Genomic DNA, 24,835 nt, shown 5'->3' on the forward strand with positions numbered 1-24,835 from the left:
GGGCCAGACCCTGGCTGAGGAGAGCAGACGGAGGCCTGCTCCCCCTGGGGGAGGGCAGGCTGGATCCCTCTCCACCCTGCCCGCTCACCCAGCCCAAGCCTGCACCTAGCTCTACACCTGCCTGTTGAATGAATGGACGCCATGGGGGAGTGTGGCCCTTATGAGGTAGGAGACAGGTGGGCTCCAGGTTGGAAATTTACAATAAGCCACCCTTCTGCTTGCATTTCCTGAGATAAGAGATAGGTGGACTCCAGTTAAGGAATTGACAGGGTCAATAGCCAGTCTTTGTCTCTTACCTCAAAGGAATAATCACGGCAAGGACAACGAAAGGAAAAAAACCTGTCTGACAGAGGAGACCCTACACACGCGCAGAAAGTCTCCTTGGAGTCAAGAAAGAAAGTAGAAAAGAATTAGTCACTCAGTCGTGCCTGACTCTTAGCGACCCCATGGACTGTAGCCCGCCAGGCTCCTCTGTCCATGGAATTCTCCAGGCAAGAATACTGGAGTGGGTTGCCATTTCCTTCGCCAGGAGATCTTTCCAACCCAGGGCCACCAGGTAAGCCTTGGAATCAAAAGTCAGAGGATAATTCCAGGCCATAATGAGTCTTGCTCCTCCCAGAAGCCTTCATTTCAAGATCCAACTTGGCTAGGGTGTGCGTGCGCACCCCAGGGGAGGGTCCCGAGACAAATTAACCAGGGAGGACAAAATAAAGTGACTGGCTTGACGGAAGACATAGACCCAGAAAACTGCCCTTTTTTGAAGGATTTATTATAAAGGATTTAAACTTCCCAAAGGTGTGATTTTCTCTCTCTCCGAGCTCTCCCCTGTGCCTTTCTGAATGTACTTTTTCTTTTCAATAAACTTTTTACTTTACTCTTTACTTTCTGCCTTCTTGCCTGAATTCATTCTTGATTAGGCAGGCGAGACTAGGAACCTTAGTCTTACCTGCTGACTCCTGCGGTCCAGGGGTTAGGGCTCCTGGTCTGGGAAATGAAGATCTTGCTTCCAGTTGCCCATTGCTGCCCTTTTGCTCCTGACCGCATCCAAAATCATTCCTACCTCCAAGTTCCAGCCTGCTTGGGGTTCAGAAGAACAAATCTGACTCCATGTTGAATCTGTTCCTTTAGCTCTGACCTTTGTGCTCTATGGCCTCTGCTCAGTCATGCTGCTCTGCAGCCTTATAAACCAATGTTGCTTGGAATTTCCCACGGATTCAGGATCTGGGTCCCACTCTAGCAGGGGTAGTAGACGCTGGCCCCAGGCTAACCACATGATTTTTTTTGTAAATAACAGCGTATTGGCACTTTTAAAAAGGGGGAAATCAAGGAGCTCCCTGGTGGTCTAGTGGTTAGGATTTGGCACTTTCACCACCATGGTAGCATTCAATCCGTGATCGGGAATCTAAGATCTTCACATGCCTTGCAGCACAGCCAAAACTAAAAAAAGGGAAAATCATTCAATAAAGATTACTTCAAACACACACACACACAGACACACACACACACGCATATATAAGAATGCTGCCTAGAGCCAGGAATATATGTGACAGACCATTCTCCAGCCAGCCTCTGACCTTTAAAGGCACTTTCCCATTCACATAGAGATTAAAAGTTGCAGGACAGAAAGTAACAGTTGTCTTATTGGAGGTTTACAGGAACATGGTGACCAGATTTATCTGGACAGCTGCAAGAACAAGGGATTCCCACAACAACCAGCAACACCCCCTCCCCTTTTAGGGTTAAAGAAGCCTGAATTCTAAGTCAGATAAGGTGGTTCTTTGGGACGCTAGTCCACCGTGTTCTTGGTCTGCTGGCTTTCCTGATACAGTCACTATTCCTTGCCCTGACACCTCTTCTGTCAATTTGTTGGCATGTACTGTGGAGAGCAATATGAGTTTGGATTTCAAAACAGGGTTTCAACATACAGATTTGCACACAGATATTCACTGTGCACAAGCGACACAGATTTTTAGCCCAGACCAGCCCGTGACCCACAGGATTGCTTTGGTTGCCTCCTGGACAATGATGGTGTAATATCGCTCTCAATATGCTAGTTGCTGCTTTACACCCAGAGCTGAAACTGTGGTGCACCTGTCTTCCCAGAGGTCGCGTTCATTGCTACAATACCTCAGCCGGAGGCCTGGAACATGGCTCGTTTCAGCTGGGGTCCTGCTGCCTTTACAGGCTCGACATCTCCTTGTGGGAATAAAATGCCTTACTTGGCACTCACTGCCAAACTGCTTTAAAAAAAAAAAAAAAAGATTTACCTATTTATTTGGCTGGGAGACGTCTTGGTTGCAGCATGCGGGATCTAGTCCCCCACCAGGGATGGAACCTGGGCCCCCTGCCTTGAAAGTTCACAGTCTTAACCACTGGACCATCAGGGAAGTTCCCAAGTTATTTTCTAAAGCTCTCTGCCAGCAGACATCTCCAGGAGAAACAGTAAAAAATGGTAATAGAAATGGTAAAAAATGTTACCATTCTGGGAGAGTCAGTTCCTAGGCAGATTGATAACAAGTCCAAGGTCCCCAAGGAGGAGAAAGGGGTCTGGGGCTCTCGAAGCAGAGATTGGGGGTCTGGAATTATCAAGGAGGAGAAAAGGACAAACTTTTTTGCCCTCTACATTCCTTAGTCTTAGTCAATTACACAACTCAGTTTAAACTGTGTACCAGGTGCCGGGGTCCAGCCTCGGCAGGATCCAGGGGGTACCCTCAGGATGAACGGCGTCGGCGAGAGAGAGAGAGAAGACACGTGAGACCAGCCTTGATAGGGCCAAGTCTGCGAGGGAGAGAGAGAGAAAGAGAGAGAGAGAGAGAGAATGACCAGACGGGGGTGCAGCAGGGTCTGGCTGAGTCTGGCAATGCCTTATTTTTTACCGTAGCTTTTATACCCTTAGTTAGTACATCTCTAAGGGGAAGATAGTTTAACATTACATCAGCTTGTTCTTCACGAAACCAGGGTGTTTTCTGCATACTTCTTTGTTTATGAGGGTCGTGTACATTATCTTCTGGCCTTGGGGCCCATTAACATTTTATGCAGGTCAGGTGAATGTAAACCTATTTTCTGTTTCTGTGGTGACCTTAACTGAAAGGTAGCAGTCTCATAGGGCAACAGTACAGAGTAGAAGTATAACCTTGTTAACACAAAAATTAATCCTTCTGCAGAAGTTGTCAGTTGAGGTTATCTAAGAAGTTTACCCCACACTGACTCTGCGACTTTGGTGAGGCAGCCTCTGCTTAGCACTCCTGGCTGACAATTAACAACCATCTCATTGTTACCACACTAGGGCTAAGCTCTTATTTTTCTAGATCTATAACTATATTAACAATGGTTTCTATAACACAACCTTAGCACATTAAGAGCAAAAACACAGCAAGCAAATGTTAACCCAATAGCTACTTTTAGAATAATTTTTCTTGTGTTTTCTAATAGGGCTTCCTCACCCCCCGAAGGGCTCTATGTCTATTAGGGCCTTTGTATGATCAGGTTCTTTATGTTATTTTATGATTAGGGTATTATAAGCAATCATGCGTATTAGTACCAAGGGCATAAACGCATTTGCCAAACAAACTATTATACCAGCAAAAGAGTTTAAATTAAAACACTCCTTTCACCCTGGATAATCTCATAAAATACCACCACCCAGGAAACTTAATGATTAAAGTTCTAAATTGATTCTTATTTGGAAAGAGATCGGGGAAGGCCTTCTGCCTGTGTCATAGAAATTAGGGAGCAGCCTATTGAAGCAAGCATCAGAAAGACAGATATCATCTTTAAGGTGAGCACCGGGGGCAGCTTTTCGGAATCCCTGAAAACCTGATCCGCCTTGCCTGTCAGGTTTTCTCCTCGTGACCTTGTCATGGGTGGGATCTCCTGTGCCGGCTCCTGGCAACCAGGGATTATACAACAACAATGTATCCGTCTGGAGGACAGTTTCTTCTTCCTGAAAACCTTCTGACTAATCCTGATATTTTAGAATGTATATTATGGGAGTGGGTCTGGAGGATCTTTCTATTGTTAAATTCTAATCTTGTTATCCTAAAATGTAAATTGTGGGAGTCGATCTGGTAAAATTTTCACAAACTTGAGACATTCTTTTGATTCATTGTAATAACTAATTAGAAGTTATATAACTTCATTGCTAACACAAGCAAGGGGGTACTCTTTCTGCCCCTTTCTGATGTCTGTGTCTGAAGCTTTCTCTATCCCTTTTATACTTTAATAAAACTCTATTGCACAAAAGCTCTGAGCGATCAAGCCTCATCTCTGGCCCCAGATTGAATTCTTCTCTTCCAGAGGCCAAGAGTCACGGTGTCTTTTCATGGGTCAGCAGCAACCTTTCAATTCCCTGTATCTTCACCAATACTGGTGTTATGAGACCTCTCATTTCCCCAACCTGATGGAATGTGAAAAGTTATCTCATTGAGGTTTTATTTTATATTTTCCAGATTTCTAGGGAGATCAAGTGTCTTTTCATAATTTTCTGCCCCTTTCTAGAATTGTTGGCTGCATCCTTTGTCTGTTTTCTAGTAGGAAGTTTGTCTTTCCTTATTGCATTATAAGAATTTTTCAATATTCTGCATAGTAATCCTTTGTCAGTTACACACATTGCAGATACTCTCTTCCAATCTGTGACTAGGCTGTTAGTTCATGAAGTCTTTCCATAGGTAGATGTTTTAATTTTTAATGTTTTCAAATATATCAGTTTTTCCATGCATGTGTATGACATGAGGCAGATATCTAATTTTTTTTTAAAATTTCATTTCTTGGCCATGCTGCATGGCATGCAGGATCTTAATTCCCTGACCAGGGATCAAACCTGTGCCCCACGCAGTGGAAGCTCAGAGTCTTAACCACTGGACTGCCAGAGAGGTCCCAAGAAAATTCTTCTAAGATAGGGAAATAAATATTATACGTCCTGTATTCTTTATTTTGGGCTGTGCTGGTTCTTCGTTGATGCATGGGCTTTCTTCTAGTAGTAGGGGGTAGGGGCTACTTTCTAGCTGCATTGCAAGGGCTTCTTGTTGTGGTAGTTTCTCTGGTTGCAGAGCACAGGCTCTAAGGCACGCAGGCTCCAGAAGTTGCAGCATGTGGGCTCAGTAGTTGCAACTCCCAGACTCGAGAGCACAGGCTCAATCAAGAGTTGTGGCACATGGGCTTAGTTGCTCTGAGGCAACTTTCCGGATCAGGGATCGAACCTGTGTCCCCTCCATTGACAGGCAGATTCTTAACCACTGAACCACCAGGGAAGTCCATAAGTCCTATATTCTTTAAGTCTTCTTTGGCGTGAATATTTGTTAACAATTTAGTTATGACTTTTCACATCTATGTTTATAAAGAAATATGGGTATAGCTTTTCTTTCTCACATTCTTCTTACTCAGTTTTAAAATCAAGATTATTGTAACTGCTCAAAATCACTTGGGGGAGGTTTAACTTTTTTTTCTTATTTCTTTAGAAAGTTTAGTTCTGACTCTTACAGGGTTGATTGAACTCAGCCTAAAACTTTCTGGGCTGGTAACATGATATGATTGCTTTTGTGACCTTTTTAACTAATAATTGCATTTCTTTAAATGGTTTAGGGTTAACTGGTGTGTTCTTTTTCTTTTGGCATAATATCTATCATTTTTTTCTAGAAAGTTGTTCATTCTGCCTCATTTTTCAGATCTATTGGTGTGTGTTCATAGTATTCTCTTCTGACTTTTTAACTTCTATAAAAGGTACAGAGACTTTTTATGGTGTCTATAACTATGACTCCATTTTACTCATAATGTAGTTTATTTATTTATTTTTATAATGTAGTTTATTTTTGCTTTCTCTCTTTTATGAAGAGATTTTTCAGCTTTGTCAGCTTCAGTGTACTAGGTTTTGATGTTAATCCTTTTGCTATTCCCTTTTCTTGAACTGATCACTTAAGCTTCAAATATCAATTTTTTTTCTTTTCTAATACATGCATATTATGAGAAAAATTTTATCTTAAGTACTGTTCAATTATATTCCACAAATTTGCTCTCTATTGTTTTAAATGATCAATGAGTTCTAAATATGTCTTTAACACATGAATTATTTAGCAACGTGCTGGTTTAGGTGAAAGCAGGGATCCAATTCAGATCCTGATGCCCTAGCTTGAACCCACTGGAAATCAATATCCAACTGTCCATTGGTACCAGGGACACTCAGGGCTCAGCCTTCATCAATCCCCCAAGAAGCAAATACATCTCACACAAAGTAGAATGAGCATTAAAATTTTACTAATGTTCTTGGATAGTTGATGGAGGAGGGTAACACTTCAGGGATGCATTCATTAGTCAAGGTTTAACCAAGAGTCAGAACATCTGTGATATATACATTTCATATAAGGACTTCTCTTTTTTCCCAGTTTTATTGAGGTATAATTGAAAAAATACGGTTGTATGTATTTAGAATATACTACATTATAATTTGATAGACATAATCATTGTAAAATGATGACCACATTCAAGTTAACACATCCAGGGTCACCTTTTGTATGGTGAGAACTCTTAAGATCTACTTCCAGCAAATTACAAGTTTCCAATACAGGATTATTAACTATAGTCACCATTATGTATATTAGATCCTCAGAACTTACTCATAACTGAAAATTTGTACCCGATGACCAGTGTCTCCCCATTTCCCCCGCCTCCCCTGGCAACCACCATTATACTGTCTGTTTCTATGAGTCTGACTTTTAAAAAGTTTCACATATAGATGATAACATACTTTGTTTTGTCTTTCTCTGGCTTATTTCATGTAGTATAACGTCATCCAGTTTCACCCACATTGTCACAAATGGCAGGATTTTCTTCTTTTTATGACTGAATAATATTTCAGGATATGTGTGAGTGTGTTTGCAGTATCCCCTTTACCCACTCACCCTCTGATGGGCACTTTGGTTGTTTTCTTGTCCCGGCTGTTGTGAGCAGTGGTGCAGCGAACATGGAATGCCTCACAAAGCCTTCTCTCTGACACCCTGATTTCATTTCCTTCCAATGTATACCCAGAGATGGGACTCCTGGATCAAGTGGCACATATAAGGGTTTCCTACAGAACTCCCACTTTCTGGAATTGTGGGGGCTGGTTAAGTAGTCTTTGTAAGATGCTGTCTTCGTGTCTGATGCTGAAGTCTGCAAGAAAGCAGCTGGCAAGGGAAGATGGATGTAAGTGTAGGTGAATGAGAACAAGCGGGGACCCTCAGTATGAGCTGTGGAGCACTTGAGGGTGAACAGAGACCCCTACAGTCATTCTTGCCTCTGACTTTAGTGGTCTGGGTGTCCTGCTGGGGCCCTTCTTCAGCGAGATAAAGATGCGGACAAGGGGGATGTGGGAAAGTCCTGGCAGCCGCAGGCACAGTTACTGCTTCACACCAGCATGCTGAGTCTGGTCAGCACATCAACACGAGAGCACCTAGAAAAAGTGCTACTTCACGTCCTCCCTCGAAACCAGCCAGGATAGTCCTCTCAGGGACTGGGCCAAAACTACTGGGAATGGAGCTCTGGGAGATGTCATTTGGCCTGGCCAAGCCTGCACATTGCAAAGCTACCACAAGGGGGCAGGATTGGGATTGCATGGAACCTACAGGATTGACACCAGTGAACGATAGTGAACCTTCCCATCCACAAACATGGTACCTCTGTGTATTTAGGTCTCCTTTCCCTTCTCTTGGGCTTCCCTGGCAGCTCAGACAGTAAAGGATCCACCTGCAATGCAGGAGACCTGGGTTTGACCCCTGGGTTGGGAAGATCCCCTGGAGAAGGGAAAGAATACCCACTCCAGTATTCTGGCCTGGAGAATTCCATGAACCATATAGTCCATGGGATCGCAAAGAGTCAGACATGACTGAGCAACTTTCACTGAATTTCTCTTGGGGCTTCCCAGGTGGTGCTAGCGGTAAAGAATCTGCTTGCCAATGAAGGAGAAACAAGAGATTCAGTTCGATCCCTGGGTCAGGAGGATATCCCAGAGTAGGAAATGGCAATCTGCTTCAGTACTATTGCCTGGAAAATTCCACAGACAGAGGAACCCGTCAGGCTACAATCCAAGGGGCTGCAAAGAGTCAGACACACACACACAACTTGTCTTAGAGATGCTCTCATTGTATGGGCCTTACACAACATTTTCGTGACAATGTTTAATGCTCTGTTTTCAGAGACAGGTTTCTAGTAATGGATAAGAGCAAACACATGTATACTGCTTACAATGGGTCAGGCACTCTTCATAATACCTCACAGCCACCTATGAGGAAGTTCTATTACTGTCTCCATTTTACAATAGAGGACTGAAGCACAGAGGGGACCCTTCTCCAGCAGATCTTCCTGACCCAGGAATCTCCTGCATTGCAGGCGGATACTTTACCGGCTGAGCTAGCAGGGAAGCAAGTAACTTGTCAAGTGTTATAATCCAGCAGGTGGTGGAGACGGGATTGGAACCCAGGCAGCTGACTCCAGCTACTCCCAATATTACCCTATTCTACTTGGTAGTAGCTACCAGCATTCATACAAGAGTCCACCAGCCCCGAAATCAACACTGACGCTCTGTGAATATAAGATTCCATCTGATGATGTTCAGAGTCACTGAACTGGTGCTTTGAACTACTTCTATGACACAGCAAGGTCTCTCATAACTGCTGTGGGGCGAGGGGACACTCATCTCTGTCTTACATTGTTCTGTGTTTATGAAGATTAGCAAATATTTTTGAGCAAGTCCATGGAACTTCATCTGTAATACGAAAGCCAGTAGCAGGCTGGTCAAGTCAAATTTTACAAGAAGAAAGAGAGTGAGAGGGATAGGATTTCCCTTCAAGAGAGTAAACAAACACACCGTTTTCATCTTGTCCTTAGTGTAACCAAGCAGGATCCCCCAGCTCCCTCCCAGTGTCTTCCACCCACTTCTTTCTTGTCTGTAGAAAATCTTTAGTCTTCTAAGTCTTCCCTGAGTTCCAAAGAATAAATTTAATTGGAAAAGTGAGAAAATGCAGAAACAAAGGACAATAGTCAAGCAAGACAAAATAATATAATAGTTTAGCCATTAAACAAAATCAAGGGCATTTAGAGTCCCCCCAAGGGCTACGGATAATATTCTGAGCCATGTCCTCTGAGCTGTTTTGCAGAAACTGAAACCCCCAGCAAGTGAAAGAACTTAACTGTATGTTGCCCACGAGCACGTAGACCCCAGATCAACTGGAACCAGAAGGTCGATGATGCTGATTCCCCGTTACCTCACCACCCACCATTCAGAAGAATGTCCATGAGCTGATCACGCACTTCATGACCCCCTCCCTCACCCTGTCTCTGAAAAATTTTTCTTTGAAGGTCATCGGAGAGTTGGAGTCTTTTGAGCACTGGCTGTCTGGGCTCCTTGCTTGGCATCTGCAATAAGCACTGCTCTTTCCTTCAACACAACCTGGTGTCAGTAGATTGGCTTCACTGAGGGTGGGTTTGTGGACTCAAGTTTGCTTCAGTAACCTCAGGAAAGTACAAATTAGAACCAACATGAGAGCTTATCCCCATATAGGATTGGAAAGGGTTGATGGGATTGGTTGTACAGACACATGAACAATGTTCAGGGTGGGGAAAGAACACGGTTCTTTCTGGGCTCAGGCATTCTCTGTTCCCCTCGGGCTCCTCATGGTCTCTTAAGCTCTGCCACAGTCACTGTGCCCCTAGCCAACGACCATCAACCGACTCTCTGGCCTCCTGTTTACTGGGTTTCTCCCGCTGCCCACCCCACAGTCACCTCTGTCCCTACAGGTCCCCCTGGACCTCTCCTCTTAGGGTGCAGTGGTCAGCCAACATGGGGCTCTAACTGGGTGAATGCTGAGCCCGGGTGTGTAAGGTCTAGTCTTTATTCAGAGCGATGGAATCGCAGTAACACTGGGACTTTGTTCCAGAATCGTGGCTGGGACCTGCTTTGAGGCTGAGCTCCTCTCAGCCTGTGGGTTGACTCCTATTCTTTACCTGACCAGGGACAACCCCAGACGCAGAGGAGCCAGGAGACAGTGGTCCCACAGGGCCCTCTTATGCTTTCCCGCTGGGAGAGGAGTTCCAAGAAGATTTTCATAGGAAAGTGTGTCTAAATGCACCAAAAGCTTGGTGTCCAGCTCTTAGGAAATTTCTTAGCCCCGATTGTCCAAAATGCCAGAGATTTTTAAACTCAGTGTCACTGCCTTATTGACAATACTGAAAATTTGGAAACTAAATGCACTCCACTGAGAGGTTGATTGTATCAAATCAATCAGGAAATACCCAGACATAGACCAACATATGGCCTTTTGAGTAATGATGCATTCATTTCTATATTTGATTGTTATGCACGTATAATGAATCTTTATAACTTGAGGAAGTGTTTATGACGTGCTATGAAGGAAAAGCAGGACTCCAACTTGAGGGTGCTGTGTGGTGTCAAACGCAGCGCAGTTCATGACCTGGAGGCCTGCTCTGTTCCCAGGACTGTGTCTGTCCTCATCCCGTTAATCCTTTTTCTACCCTGCACTTACTGCTGAGGCACAGCTGAGGTTACACCGGTAGGAGGAAGAGTTGCTGGGAGTTGAAACCCAGAAATCTATACCCACAGATCATGGCTACATTCTGTCTTCTTTCTTGTGAACATATTGGGCAGGAAAAAAAAAAATTAGGCAGAAGAAATATGAGACTGTTCCTAGACTTACTTTTGAGCTAGAAGTCAAGCATGATTATTTTTCCTGAATCTTAAAAGTTGAAGGGAGATGGGGGTGGGGAAGAGCCCTGATGTGCTGTTTCCTGTCTGTATCTTAAGCTGGGGAGTGAAGTGAATGCTTGGTGTTCACGTAGTGTCACATTAGGGGGTGCAGGTTTAGTCCCTGGTCTGGAAGCTAAGATCCCACATGCCTCAGGGCTGAAGAAACAAAACATAAAACGGAGGCAAAATTGTAACAAATTCAATAAAGACTTTAAAAAAATGGTCCACATCAAAAGAAAAAAAAAAAAAAAAAACTCTAACCACAACCAAAAAAAAAAAGTTTTAGGGGTGCACTTACACTTTGTAAAAAGAGTGATTTTGATTGTAGATCTGGGAACATTTTCTCTGTGACATTAAAGAACAAGTTGACTTCCTTTCTGAAAAGTAATAGTTTCCTGATAGGAAACTGCATAACCACTTCTTCCTCTACCAGGAAGCTTTTTGTTTTTTTTTAATTGTGTCTAGATTAGGAGTTTGCTTATAAAATTGTGTAAACCTTTACATTAAAAAAAAAATCTTGGCAATTAATTTCAGACCTTCTTCAATCATCCCAGGCAAAGGGTTCAAGGACCACGTGGATGAGAGGTGCTGACTGGTTCAGACTAGCTCTGCTTTGCAACCTCTGACCCCAAGAGCATCAGTTTCCTCACCTGTGCAGTGAAGTAAGGGATTGATCCTCACTGCTGAGCTGGGCAGAGGTTTAAGTGAGCCACTCACTCTGGTTCAGACATGAGGACAAGAATGTGGTGGACATTCAACACACAGTAAGTGTTGCTTATTTTCACGTATTTCTGCTTCAGTTTAAGTCCTTAGTTTACAGTACAAGAGTGTTGTGAGGACCAGGGGTCACTTCCCAGGACATATGGTTGCGCATACTCAAGGGCCAACAGCACCAAAGACAAAAACCAAAAGCAGAATGTAGAGGAGGGGATGGGAGAATCAAAGGTGACCGCAGGGGCTACTCTCTAGTTGTGGCGCACAGGCTTCTCATTATGGGGGGCTTCTCTTGCTTTGGAACAAAGGCTCTGAGGCATTCAGGCTTCAGTAGTTGTGGCGCACAGGCTTAGTTGTCCTGCAGCACACGGGATCTTCCCAGATCAGGGGTCAGACGTATATCCCCTGCATTGGCAGGTGGCTTCTTTACCACTGAGCCACCAGGGAAGCCCCAAGACATGCAAATTCTTAACCTGAGCCTCTTGCAGACCAGGAGAGAGCCCAGGAGCTAGACTATCGCAGCCATGGTTCCTTGGGGCTTTCTGATGGCCTGTTTCACCCAGAGCAGGGGGAGGGACAGCTCCAAGTTCAAACTCCCTTCCCCGTGGGCTCATGGTTGGACCCCTGCTGTGCTTTCGGGCCCATGAGATTTTTGGCTGTATTGCCCTCCATCACATGCTTTCTAAATCTAACTTCTTTCTTTTACTATTTTTACCTAAGTGGTAGATTTTTAGGTTCAAAAAGAGGCAAAAGCATTATTGTGTTTTTCTATGGACTTTTATTAAATTTACATATTACTTTAGTCTTATCCATTTCTTATTAATTTTATTACAAAGCATTTTCTACAGGTCTTGTCCCTGCTGCAAATGAAATGAGAAGATATTCATGTAAGGACACACACCATGACAAAAGCAAAATGACAAGGAAGCACCAAACCAAAAGCAAAGTTGTGTCGTCATTCTTGTTGACTCCAGACCTGCCACCTCTCTAACTTCCACCGTCATTCCTTACCGTTACATCATGTGTTTGTGCTTCTGGGTCTTGATCCATCATCTTTTGACATCACTTCTGATTGGGGAGAATATACACGGCTCCATCTTCCCATCACTCTTCTCTGCCTTGGAAGTGGTATCACTGTTCTCAGACCCTCAACTCGGCCCCGCCTTCAGCTTTAATTCCCTTTTTCACTCTGCCAACCCTGAATATCTCCCTTGGCTCCCATGTTTATAAAAGGAGGACTCAACCTCCCCTGTGTTTCTCCCCGCCGGACCACCTGCCCTGAAGGTCCAGATTTTCATTTTACATTTCAGAGCAAGTATTCTGCGGTTTAAACACCCACCACTTCCTGCAGTGTACAGTGGAATATGACTCAGCCAGAAAAAGGAAAGAAATTGTACAATCTACAGTGATATGAGCGGACCTAGAGTCTGTTATACAGAGTGAAGTAAGTCAGAAAGAGAAAAACAAATATATTAATAAATATATACGGAATCTAGAAAAAGGATACAAGTGAACCTCTTTGCAGGACAGGAATAGAGACACAGTCGTAGAGAATGAACATGTGGACACAGTGGGGAAGGGGGAGTGGGGCGAACTGGGAGAGTAACAATGGCATGTATGACATCTGTATGTATGATAGATGGCCGGTGGAAAACCTCTGTGTAGCACAGGAGCTCAGCGCTGTACTCTGTGATAACCTAGATGGGTGGGATGGGAGTGGGTGGGTGAGAGGGAGGCTCAAGAGGAAGGGGATATAGGTATACATATGCCTGATTCACTTTGTCACAGGGCAGAAACTAGCACAACTTTATAAAGCAGTTATACTCCAGTAGTAACATTGAAAAAGCAATTATACTCCAGTAGTAACATTTTTTAAAAAAGGGTGTGCAAACATTTGTTGCTGAATGAGCAGTTATCCTTCCTTCCACAGTGTTGCAATGTTGCTTGTGCAATGACCCTCCTGCAGCTCAAAGGAAAGTCTCTTGGTGTCACGTTCAAAGGATTTCCCCCTTTTGATATTCCACAACCAGGCAGGAAGCATGCCCTTGTTAACTGGCATCTTGTTTGGAGCCAGTCAGCAGCCATCGTGGGCGAAGGGTGGGGTGCTCCAGGGAGCTCATGGGAGGGAAGATTGGAGCCAAAGGACCCCCAGCGAGGGTGCAGGACCCACTCCGCCCAAGCAGGGCTTCGACCAGGATGGGAGCTCCTGTAAATGTCTCCTGCATGAAAAGAGCAGCCAGGGCTTCCCTGGGGGCTCAGTGGTAAAGAATCCGCCCGCCAGTGAAGGAGACTCAATACTGATCTCTAGTCCGGGAAGATCCCTCATGCCGCAGAGCCACTAAGCCCGGACACCACAACTACCGAGCCTGTGCCCAGAGCCCGGAGGCCACAACTACTGTGCCTGTGAGCTGCAACTACTAAAACCCAAGCACCCTAGAGCCTGTGCTCCTCAATAAGAAAAGCCACTGTAATGAGAAGTCCGCACGCCGCAACCAGAGAGTAGCCCCCACTTGGTGCAACTAGAGAAAAAGCCCTCGCAGCAATGGAGACCCAGCACAGACAAAAATGAAAAGAGCAGCCAGATTTAGGCGACAAAAATACAGGACCCCAGTTTAATGTGAATACATTTTTGGTTAAGTAAATTCCAAATTATTTATTGTTCATCTGAAATTCAAAGTAAACCGGCTGTGCACTCCGCCCCTGCAGTCCTCTGATACAGTGCTGTGTCTGGACCCCGGACACCACACAGAGCCTCGTGTCTTCACGGGGGTCCAGGGTGATGAGAGACCACCCCTCCAGCTCCCTAGGTGACAAATGGCCTTGTCCCCTCACGCCGGGCCTCCTCCAGGCCTCAGCCCTGCCCCTCCTTCGCCCTCTCCCCAGGTCTCCCCAGGGATCAGGTCCCGTCTCAGTCCCTCCCCCGTGCTCTGAAGTCTCCCTCGTGCGCTCTCGGGTCTAACCAGGTCAACTCCAGACTCCAGCGCTGCAAACCCCAGCTTTGCTTGCAGCCTTCTTCAGCCTCCCTGTGTGTATCCTGATATAACTCACAGCCCTTAGGAAGGTCTCTCAGGGTTGGCTGGGGATTGGCAGGGACCCAGGTGTGAATGTGGCCTCGACCTACCTGTGAGACCTTGGGAAGAGAGAAAGAGGACTTTGCTTCATAGCCAAGTGGTGCTAAGCAGTGACTCCCTGAGATTTGGTAAAGCCAGGATGAGCTTGGCTGTGAAAAGGGCTTGATCAAAGCTGGGAGACATGGTGTTTGTAACCAAAGGTGGGTGTTGAAGACAAGTGAAAGGGGCCCCCTCTTGGTGCATCTTCCCTCTGTGGGCATGACTCCAGCGTCTCTGGGGACTTGCAGGCCCCCTGAAACACCTGCAGAAGGAGGAGGAAGGGACACAGAAATGAGGGCATCAGTGGAGTACATGGTTGAGACCCATGGGAAGAGGCCAGGCCCAGGGTCAGGAGTGCAGGAGGAGCCCCCAGGGGTCAGAGAAGGAGCCCCCAGGAGGGAGGAGGTGAGGCCCCATCAGCAATGCCGAGAGGAGGGAAACAGGCCTGGCCTGGGTCTGGGCCATAATGACTCTGCTGCCAAGGCCCCAGATGCCACTTGTCACCCACGTCTTCCCTGGCACCTGCTGCACGTGGTGTGAGCCAGAGCGAGCTGGAGGGCTGATGGTTTATTGTAGATTGAGTGATTTATTAAATGGGTGATCTCTCCCCCTTTTTTAAATAGTGACATCATCGGTTGAAGAATAACTATGTCAACATCGTCCTAAGTACTTGATGTTTCACTCCCCAACAGCCCTCAGTTCAGCTCAGTTCAGTTCAGTCGCTCAGTCATGTCTGACTCTCTGTGACCCCATGAATCACAGCATGCCAGGCCTCCCTGTCCATCACCAACTCCCGGAGTTTACTCAAACTCATGTCCATTGAGTCGGTGACGCCATCCAGCCATCTCATCCTCTGTGGTCCCCTTCTCCTCCTGCCCCCAATCCCTCCCAGCATCAGGGTCTTTCCCAATGAGTCAACTCTTCTCATAAGGTGGCCAAAGTATCGGAGTTTCAGCTTCAGCATCAGTCCTTCCAATGAACATCCAGGACTGATCTCCTTTAGGATAGACTGGTTGGATCTCCTTGCAGTCCAAGGGACTCTCAAGAGTCTTCTCCAAAACCACAGTTCAAAAGCATCAATTCTTCGGCACTCAGCTTTCTTCACAGTCCAACTCTCATATCCATATATGACCACTGGAAAAACCATAGCCTTGACTAGACAGACCTTTGTTGGCAAAGTAATGTCTCTGCTTTTTAATATGCTATCTAGGTTGTCAGTCACTATTATTCTCCATATATTACAGGTGAGGAGCTCAAGAGCCAATCTTGTTCCCTCTGCGGCCCAAACTGGGTCAAGTGAAACGCCAATAGAGTTTTTCCCACCAGCCGCCTCTCACAGTAAGACACTACTAGTGTCCATTAAAAGAACATATGGGCTCTGAAGTTCTGGGGTTTGTCCTATCTTCTTTCTTCCCCTCTGGAATGAGGTGTGATGTCTGGAGTTAGGCAGCCATTCGAGGCCCTGAGGAGGCAAGTACTGAGAGCTGAGCTGAGGGAACAGCAATAGTGGGCCATGTCTTGACAGCATCACTGAGTCGCCAAGCCAGGCCTGGACCAATCTACCTGGCCCACATGGTTTATTTTATGAAATGAGCCCTACTTCCAGCTTTTCCAGACAGCTCTGACCCTGTCCACCCTCCTTCATCCCAGCATCCTTTCCTTAGGCCCCTTGTCTTCCCATCGTTGGGTCTCAGCCCTGCTCCTCTCCTCTCCTTACCTCTTCCCTCCCCCCTCCCTCCCAGGTTACCTTCTTCTACCTGTCCTTCCTTCCCTCACATGCACCAACCCTCCCTGATTTAGTCCCTTCATCCCTTCTCAACTATCATCATCATCTGTCCCTCATTTTCTATTGCTTCAGGTCTCACACCGAATGGTTCTGCTCCCAGCTTCTTAGAGTCACACGTTTGTGTGAGGTTGCGACACAGTTTGGGCCCCTTGTGTGAGGTTGAGACACATTTGGGGCCCTTGACACAGGATCAGAAGTCTGACGGGAGAGACCTGGGGAGACTTTGCTGTCTGGACGCCTTGTGCAAGGCTGGCTCAGCTCAATTCAGTCCCCACAGAGTGAATGGCAGGAGAGAAATCTAGTGCCTGAGACCAGTCCTGCTTGGGTCCATGTACTGTGCAGAGGCCGGTTCATCATCTGTGCACAACAGCCCCTCCCTCTGGCTTCCTCTCCAGGGCAGTAGAAGTCGCAGTGGTGTGGGGACTGGGGTAATTCCTGGAGTTATCTAGCTGCGGATTTGAAAGTTCTCTTTCAATATTGAGACTCATTCTTTTCTTCTCTTATCGCATGGTCTGTCACTTCAAAAACAGTAGTGTTAGCAGTGTGATAGGTTGTTGATGGCTGCAGATTTTTGAATCCTAGGTTTCCCTCCTAGAAGGTTTAGCTGATTTTTACTCATACCAGCAGAAATTAGTGTGACCACTATACCTCCACCCCACCATGAATCAGATCCACTACAAAATAAAAAGGCATCTGCATCTTTGCAACTTTTAATGAACTATTTATAGTTCATGATATATTTACTAAGGGAAAAAATCGAATGAGAGATTCTTAATATTTCATTTTATTGCTTTGCATTTAAAATCAATTACAATATTCACTTATCTAAAAATCGGAAACTATTCTGATAGTATTGAATAGAATCTTACTGACGTAGATTTGAAACACAACATAGGTTTGAATGAAAAGTAAATCTACTCAGATTTTTATTTTAAAAAAGCTATTTCTTTTCAGCCATTTGCTTTTTGCTGGTCTGTTTGGATCAGTCTGGAGACAGTAGCAAATGGCATGTTTATATTTCTTAAAAGAAGGTGTTTTGTTCTGTTGTTCAATAGGGGTCTCCTGTTCTCTAGAGAGGCTGGCGTCCATCCTTCAGTTTTGCTGAGTCTAGGACGAAGCAGGGAATGAGAAGGTTGGAAGAGGAAACACGGAGAGGAGGTCTGGGGAGTGTCACACAGATGGGGAGGGAGGGAGGGACACGAGCCTGTGAGGAAGTGGAGGGACCCCTGGGGAAGGAAAGAAGGGATGGAGCCGGTGTCCCAGGAGGGAGCAGATCACCCCGGAGGAGGCTCTAAAAAGAGGGGAGAGGCCCAGGCAGGGACTCCCCTGGTGGTTTAAGAAACTGCCTTCCAAGGCAGGGGACACGGGTTCCACCCCTGGTCTGGGAATGAAGATCCCACGGGCCTCAGGGCAGTTAAGCGCACGCCACAACCAGAGAAGTGTGCAGCCCACCCTGGAGCCGTTGCTTAGCAACAAGAGAAGCCTGTGCCCCCCGAAACTAGAGAGAAGCCCCTGCATGCTGCAATGAAGACCTTGAGTGGCCCAGACATAGATAAAGGCCCAGGGAGAGAAGAGGAGAGGATGGGGGGAGGTCCAGGGAAGCAGCCGGGAGGAACCCTCACCCTGAGAATGGCCTGCAGTTCCTCACAGAGCTCCTGGCTCTTTGCCTCCAGCCCCTCCCAGGGCTGAAAGGGATTTCCCTGGTGGTCCACGAAGGTTTCCCAGCAGTACTCAAAGTCTGAAATGGAACAGGGGAGAGAAAGGTGAGCTCCAGTCTAGGGGTGGACTTCCCCATCATCATTTCGCTGCCTCCTCTCTCTTTTCCTTTCAAGGACTTAGTTTACCCCTCAAATTCTTTCTTCTTTAAAAAATTTTTTCATTTTATTTTTAATTGAAGGGTAATTGCTTTACAATGTTGTGATGGTTCCTGCCATACACCAATATGAATCAGCCATAGGTATACACATGTCCCCTCCCTCTGGACCTTTCCTCCCATCTTCCACCCCAATCCCACCCTCCTCAGTTGTCACGGAGTCCTGGCTTTGGATCCCTTGCGTCACATAGCAAATTTCCACTGGCTATCTATTTTCCATATGGTAATGTACATGTTTCAATGCTACTCTGTCAAATCATCCCACCCTCTTCTTTCTCCTCTGTGTCCAAAATTCTGTCCTTTATGTCTGCGTCTCCTTTGCTGCCGTGCGAACGGGTTCATCAGTACCATCTTTCTAGATTCTATATATATGTGTTAATGTATGATATTTGTCTTTCTCTTTCTGACTTACTTCGCTCTGTATAATAGGTTCTAGAACTGAGTCAACATGTTCCTTTTTTCACCTGTGTCATCCTTGCCCAGGGGCCATGCTAATCTCTGCATCATTACAGTGTTTGCCTATGTGCAGCTGAAGCAAGCCCTCAGATTCTTTCTTGCTACTGGAATCTGTGCCAGCCCGTTCTCCTTCTTTCTGGAAACCCACTAGTCCACCCACATTCACCCACCCACCGGCCCCTCCTGAACCACCTCTGCCCCTCTGAACTCTCTCTTCCCACAGGCTCTTTCCAGAGTCTAACCTCCCTTCTCAGGCAGCACACAAAGGCCTCTGTACCAGGGATTCCCACCCTGCCCACCTCTTTCTGGCAACTTCCCACAGGCCTCTCCCTGCCACTGCCCCACCCCCAGGAGACTCCTGCCGACCCTGAAAGGTCATGATGGTGATTTGGGCCCCAGCCGCTTGCAGTTTGCGCAGGCCTGTCTGATAGCACCCAAAACGGTTGCTGGTATAGAGGCGGGAGGCAAAGATGTGCAGGCTTATGTGGCCGTTCTCCTTCAGGAACATAGTCAGGTTGTGGGCACAAGAGTAACAGGGACTCCAGGAGATGAAACAGGTGAGCCTGTAGCGCTGATTCTGGTCCAGATTCCTAGAACGGATCTGTTCCAGGAAGTAGAACTCCGCATGGTGGGGTCCCTGCGGTTGATCAGGACCCTACGAAAAAGAGGAAGACACGCGTCCTGTCCTTTGCTGTGTACGGGCCAGCACGGAGGGAACGACCATGGAAGGAAGGCGGGTGAGGCGCTGGCCCCCAGCACGAAGTTAGTGGGGGCAAGCCTCAGCACCCAGTGAAATGCTATTTCAATGCAGGATTTACACGATCAAAGGAATGCCAAACCCCTTGAGAGATGCTGTATCCCTATGGCTCTGCAAAGCTCTGAAACTGATCAGTCTTCAGGCAGATGTTGCTGTTTCCTGCATCACAGAATTGCGTTAATTTTGATTTTTAAACTATTGAGTTTAAGCATGACTCATCTTGATTTCTGAGTTTGCTGGAGTCCCTCTTATCTTGTGCCCGTGATAGGGCCTAGTCCAGCCGTGCCGGGAGGGAGGAGGCCAGGGGAGCTCCGACACTGGCCTCTTGCCATGGAAGTGGGCATTTCCTCCCTGGAGTGATTCACTCTGCTCTCCAGCTCCTCCACGACCCTACCCCACTAAACCCAAGTGTGTGCCCAAACTTTTACAAGCTTCTGCTCTGGGCATCGCCCTGTGCTGGGCCCAGCGCAGCCCTGGACTACATACAGCTGGCAGCGGCGGGGTTGTGGCGATCAGTACCCTTGCCAGAATCTCTCAAGCAGTGGGCGGATGTCTCGCCTGGCCGCCCAAGCCTGTGGTGATTGAGAGAGGATCGGGCTCTCTGGAAAGAGCCTGCCCTGGGCAGAGTCCAGGGAAGAACCCAGCCCCTTGTCCACATGCATCACCCTCCATCCCAGCTCCTCCCCAGAGGCGGAGCAGGAGAGGAGTAAGTAACCAAGACACTGGACTGGAGGTGCCAGGCGCTGGGTGGCTGTGACTGGCTTCTGACACGTGGCTCAAAGCTGTCAATCACACAGAAAGGGTCCCCACCTGATTCCTGGCAGAGAGCTTGTGGGACATCCCGTGTGCCACTGACAACCTTCTACCCTGCGTGTCCCACCACGGGGAGGGCCCGCCTGCTGCGGGCGGGCTGGGTGGGTTACCTTGCTGCGCACAAATCTCCTGTACTCATCCAGAGGGATCAAAGTGTTCCCATCCAGCCTCTCCACCTTGTAGCACAGGTAGGTCTTGAAAGGCCATTGTTGATTGTTGAAGTTCTCAGTGAAGGTGTATCTGTCCATCAGGTGTCTGAGGACAAAGGTGGGAGAAGTCACAAGACACGGGGCTTCCTCTGGGACTGCCCAGGGCTCCCCTCCCTGCCACACCCCTTCCTCCTGCACCCCACATCTCTGCTGGAGCCACTAGACCTCCCTCTCTGACCCCCGCTGGGGGCTCCTGGGGAAGTCAGGGTCTCCCCGCAGGAGCAGTGCAGGGTGCTCAGAGCCCCGATGATGACCCAATCCTCCGCCCGGAGTCTGACTGGACACGGCCTCTCAGTGCCACTCTGCCCCCGTCCTGGGTCCCCTGTCGTATGGTATCCGGCCCCGCTCTGCTGGGCCCCATGAATCAACTTCTTTACCGTCCCTGGCTTCGAGTCCTCTGATTCTATGCTCAGTCACAGCCTGTGGCTCCTCCTTGAAGGTGTCCAAGCGGCAGGAGCCTTATATATCATCAGAGCGCCTAGAAGCTGTTGTGTCAGCGGAGTTGGGCCTCACCCCTTCCTGAACTTGGGCCACTCATGCCACCCATGAACTTCCCCACCCAGATGTCACACCTTCGTGGACAGCTTCGGTTTCCATTTCCCTGTTCTGACAAAGGCCCTACCTGATGCCACCGGGACTGACCATGGACCAGTGCGGTCTGGGAGGGTGTGTGGGAGGTCATCTGGGAAGCAGCGGCCAGTCAGGCAGGCAGTGAGGGGACACTCCTGAGTAGGAGATGGCATCTGCATGAGGACCTGGGTCGCAGAGACTAGGCTGGGTCCGCGAGAATCTCCCCACCACTGTGCCCCAGTTCTTGCCTTCCAGGGACGGAAGATGTGGTCCTGATTCAAAACCAGCCCTGCTCTCGCATCCCCAGTGTTTCTTCCCATCACCCAACCCACTAAGTGCTCCTGGTTCCCCCACCTTCACCCCCAGGTTTCTGAGGGAGGGTCTCTGGTGCCTGAAAGCTGGTGCTGGGGGCAGAGGATGGCCTGAAGAGTCTGGGGCTCCTGTTGCTCAGCCCCTGTGCCCTGGAGGACCCTCAGAGTACTGAGCCCCCAAATCTGCCCCACCCTTTCCCAGGTGGCTCTAGCAGCCAGAGTGCCAGGATCTCTCTGAGCTCAGCCCAGCATCAATTGCCCCTCAAGGCTGGGCGGGAGCATCTTGTGGGCAGACCAAGGCAGGGGTCCATCGCAGGGAGGGCACCCGGCTCCCGCATCCCCAGGGGAGGTCTCCCGGCAAGTGTAGCTCCTCATCCAGTAGCTTTGAGGTCTCTTCTAGAATGTTCTCCAACACCGCCTCCTTCCTCACTCTCCATACCCCAGCCTAGCCAGGCACCCCTGGACCTTCTGTTCCCTGCTGAGGCCTAGCTGCCCCTCTCCAATGCAGACAAGCCAACCTAGCTTGTTTCCACATCTGGGGGGTGGGGGGAGAGGGGTCCAGGTGCCAGTGACCGACCAGCACACAGCACAGGCAGCTAAGAGAATCCATGTTTGGTGAAGTTTGGAGGGTTATCAGAGGTGGCAGTGTTTGACTTTCTCGCCAACATTTTCAGTCTTGAGTCACCCGAGTCACAGAGAAAAGAGATAAGAGGATGAGGAGCTATTAACTCAGATCTGGGTGGGCCTCACCCCTCCCTTCTCCCATTGCGCCCGCCAGCACCCTCTCACATGCTCTCCCTGGAGCCCAAGGCCCTTGGGGCAGCAGGAGCCCCGGGACCAGCACACCCCCTCGCCATCTCCCTGAGGCCAGGGAGATGCTGGTTTGGTAAAGGCCTTAGTAGAACCTAGTGATGAACATCCGGACCCAAAATAGCGCCCGACACCACTGATGTGATGATGAGATGAAAATGTGCAGCTCACCTCCATGAGGTGAGAAGAGGGAAGAAAAGACATCCTGTCCTTTCTGGGGCGCAACAGCCCCTCCTCTATGTCTGCCTCCATCACATAGAGTGAAAATGTGGGAACATTCCCCCATGCTGCTGGAGATCTCCACCCAAGTGTGGGGAGATCCCAGAAGGGAAGGCAGGACCTCGGTCCCCCCGGAGAGGGGTGGGTGCATGCAAGGAGCATGAGCTCCCTGGCAGGCGAAGGTTTTGTCCGGTTCCACCACCAGGAAAACTGGGAACAGGGCCAGATTCCCTGGAGGAGCCCAGATTGAGGCTAGAGAGACAGACTGGGCCAAAGGACCCCAGGGAGGGGGCAGGGTGGCTCAGCCTGAGTGCCCTGGGACTGGGGTGGATGACCCTGGCAGTGCCAGCCAGGCTGTCCTGTGAAAGTTCCCAGCTCTGGCGTCCTGTGGGTGCCCTTCATTCCCTGGAGCAGGAGGGAGGACGGGCTGCCTGTGCCCGGGTCTCAGCAGGGTTCTCAAACAGCTCCGGGGTCCCTGCGTCGTGGGTGAAACCCTGAGACCAGAGCCTGGGGAGATGGGCCCCTGGAGAGGGGGCCCTGGGGAGGTGGGGAGGGGTCTGTCCGGAACCCTCCCTTTGACAGCACAGGGTGGGGGCCCTTCTCCCAGTGTCAGCCCACCTGTGCACCTGTTGCCCCCTTTGCCCCGAGGGACTACACCTCTGGATTTGGGGGTCATTTTTAAGAATGGAGGGGGTGGCTGTTGTCAGAGCCCAGGAGCCAAAACCGAAACTGATAAGGAGTTTCCGTCTGCCAACCACCCTTGGGCAGTGACGAAATTCTCTGATCTTGGTCAGCGCTGGGAAAACCGGACACTGTTTCCCTTTTGTCAAGTCACTCTGTGTGTCTTTAGGTTTTCCTTTCGGGTCAGGGCTGTGGTTGGGCTGTTTGCTCAGGCACAGTTGTGTGCCAGGCCTGGTCTTGATCATATACGCAGTTCCTGGGGTCCCACAGCACACCCTAAGGTGGGCCCTTCAGCTGTAGTCAAGCAAACTGGCTACACGTCCCCAGTGGCTCAGATGGTAAAGCATCTGCCTGCAGTACAGGAGACTCAGGTTCGATCCCTGGGTCAGGAAGATCCCCTGGAGAAGGAAATGGCAACCCACTCCAGTATCCTTGCCTGGAAAATTCCCATGGACGGAGGAACCTGGCGGGCTACAGTCCATGGGGTTGCAAAGAGTCGGACACGACTGGGCAACTTTACTTCCAGGCAGGAAGCAATGCAGAAGGCCCCGGGGCAGGCCCCTGAGCCAGACCAGACACTCTGGGCCCAGCACTGTGGCCCGCCTGCTCCCTGAGCCTTCTGCTCCAGGACTCCCCCCTGGGCGGGGTCAGGGGAGGACTCTGCCTCTCGATGGCTGCTCCTCTTCCTCGACCCCTCTCTCTGGGCACAGCCTTGGACACCTGCCCCTTCCCCAGCTCCTTCCCCAGGAACTGGCCCTGTCCTGGGTCTCAGCCCAACCCCTCTGCTGAGGTCCCCTGTGCACCCCCCGCATGCAGGATGAGCCACAGTGTGAGTTCGGGTGGATTATTCGTGGTTTGAGTGATATATTGGAGGAGGGTGCTCTCCACTTGTTAAAAAAAAAATCAACATAACATCAACAATATTACACAGTCCTAATGTGTCCATTCACATGGTCATCTAACTGTCACAGGAGCCCCCATGGTGGGTCACTGTCCATGTCTCTATGTTTCAGGGAAGGATCTCAAGGGCTGGAGGTGAAGTCCTGTCCAAGGTCCCTGAGCATGAAGGGGGCCAGACCCAGAGTCAAGTTCTTCTGACTCTGAAGCATCCCCCACAGAAAGCTGATGCAGCTGCTCAGACACCGAGAGAGTGGGAGGAGGGGACCCTGGGAAGAAGGGTCTTCCCAGGAGTCTGGGGGCAGGGGCTACAGGTGAGGTGTGTGGCCAGAGCAGGACCAGACCTAGCGAGAAGTACCAGGCTGGGGGCCAGTGCTGGGGATGCCCAGAGGGAGAGGCAGGCAGGCTGGCGGGCCTCAGTGAGGGAGGAGAAGTGGGGTCTCAGAATGAATGTTGCTGCTATTCAGTCATTCAGTCGTGTCCAACTCTTTGCGACCCCAGTGGCCTGCAGCAACCAGTCCTCCTGCCCTTCACCATCTTCTGGAGTTGGGTCAGACTCATGTCCTTTGAGTCGGTGATGCCATCCAACCATCTCATCCTCTGTCATCCCCTCCTCCTCCCGCCTTCAATCTTTCCCAGCATCAGGGTCTTTTCCAGTGAGGAGGCTCTTGGCATCAGGTGACCAAAGTATTGGAGCTTCAGCTTCAGCATCAGTCCTTCCAATGAATATTCAGGGTTGGTTTCCTTTAGGATTGACTGGTTTGGTCTCCTTGTTGTCCACGGGACTCTCAAGAGCCTTCTCCAGCATCAGTTTTTCAGTGCTCAACCTTCTTTATGGTCCAACTCTCAAAACCATACATGACTCCTGGAAAAACCATAGCTTTAACTATATGTTGG

The 24,835-nt window shown here is 48.7% G+C and overlaps 1 protein-coding gene, 1 long non-coding RNA gene and 1 pseudogene across 4 annotated transcripts; 1 reads left to right on the forward strand and 2 right to left on the reverse strand.

The window, feature by feature from the left end:
• Nucleotides 1-27: 27 nt before the first annotated feature.
• Nucleotides 28-13,148, forward strand: LOC133043569 (uncharacterized). 3 transcript variants are annotated; one of them, XR_009689725.1, is made up of 4 exons: nt 28-165; nt 304-556; nt 11,267-11,496; nt 12,283-13,148. It is a non-coding gene; the product is annotated as an uncharacterized LOC133043569 (long non-coding RNA). The 3 variants fall into 3 exon arrangements; XR_009689724.1 differs by having other exon boundaries at nt 12,295-13,148; XR_009689726.1 differs by having other exon boundaries at nt 11,287-11,496; nt 12,295-13,148.
• Nucleotides 13,149-17,110: 3,962 nt separating this feature from the next.
• On the reverse strand, nt 17,111-20,914 carry LOC133043568 (DNA dC->dU-editing enzyme APOBEC-3G-like). Its single transcript, XM_061124531.1, has 5 exons — nt 20,828-20,914; nt 20,352-20,496; nt 19,038-19,326; nt 17,965-18,080; nt 17,111-17,449 (listed from the first exon to the last, which is right to left on the reverse strand). The coding sequence occupies exons 2-5, from the start codon at nt 20,487-20,489 to the stop codon at nt 17,435-17,437; spliced, it is 558 nt and encodes a 185-aa protein (XP_060980514.1). The 5' UTR covers nt 20,490-20,496; nt 20,828-20,914; the 3' UTR covers nt 17,111-17,434.
• On the reverse strand, nt 18,658-18,753 carry LOC133044088 (U6 spliceosomal RNA; annotated as a pseudogene).
• Nucleotides 20,915-24,835: the final 3,921 nt, after the last annotated feature.

Source organism: Dama dama, chromosome 22, assembly GCF_033118175.1.
Source record: "Dama dama isolate Ldn47 chromosome 22, ASM3311817v1, whole genome shotgun sequence".
Classification (NCBI taxonomy): domain Eukaryota; kingdom Metazoa; phylum Chordata; class Mammalia; order Artiodactyla; family Cervidae; genus Dama; species Dama dama.

Coding starts and splice junctions, on each gene's coding strand:
- LOC133043568 (XM_061124531.1), bottom strand. CDS start 20,489: ATGGACAGATACACCTTCACTGAGAACTTCAACAATCAACAATGGCCT. Junction 19,327..20,351: donor GGAGATTTGTGCGCAGCAAG/GTAACCCACCCA, acceptor TCTTTTTCGTAG/GGTCCTGATCAACCGCAGGG. Junction 18,081..19,037: donor CACCATCATGACCTTTCAGG/GTCGGCAGGAGT, acceptor GTTCCATTTCAG/ACTTTGAGTACTGCTGGGAA.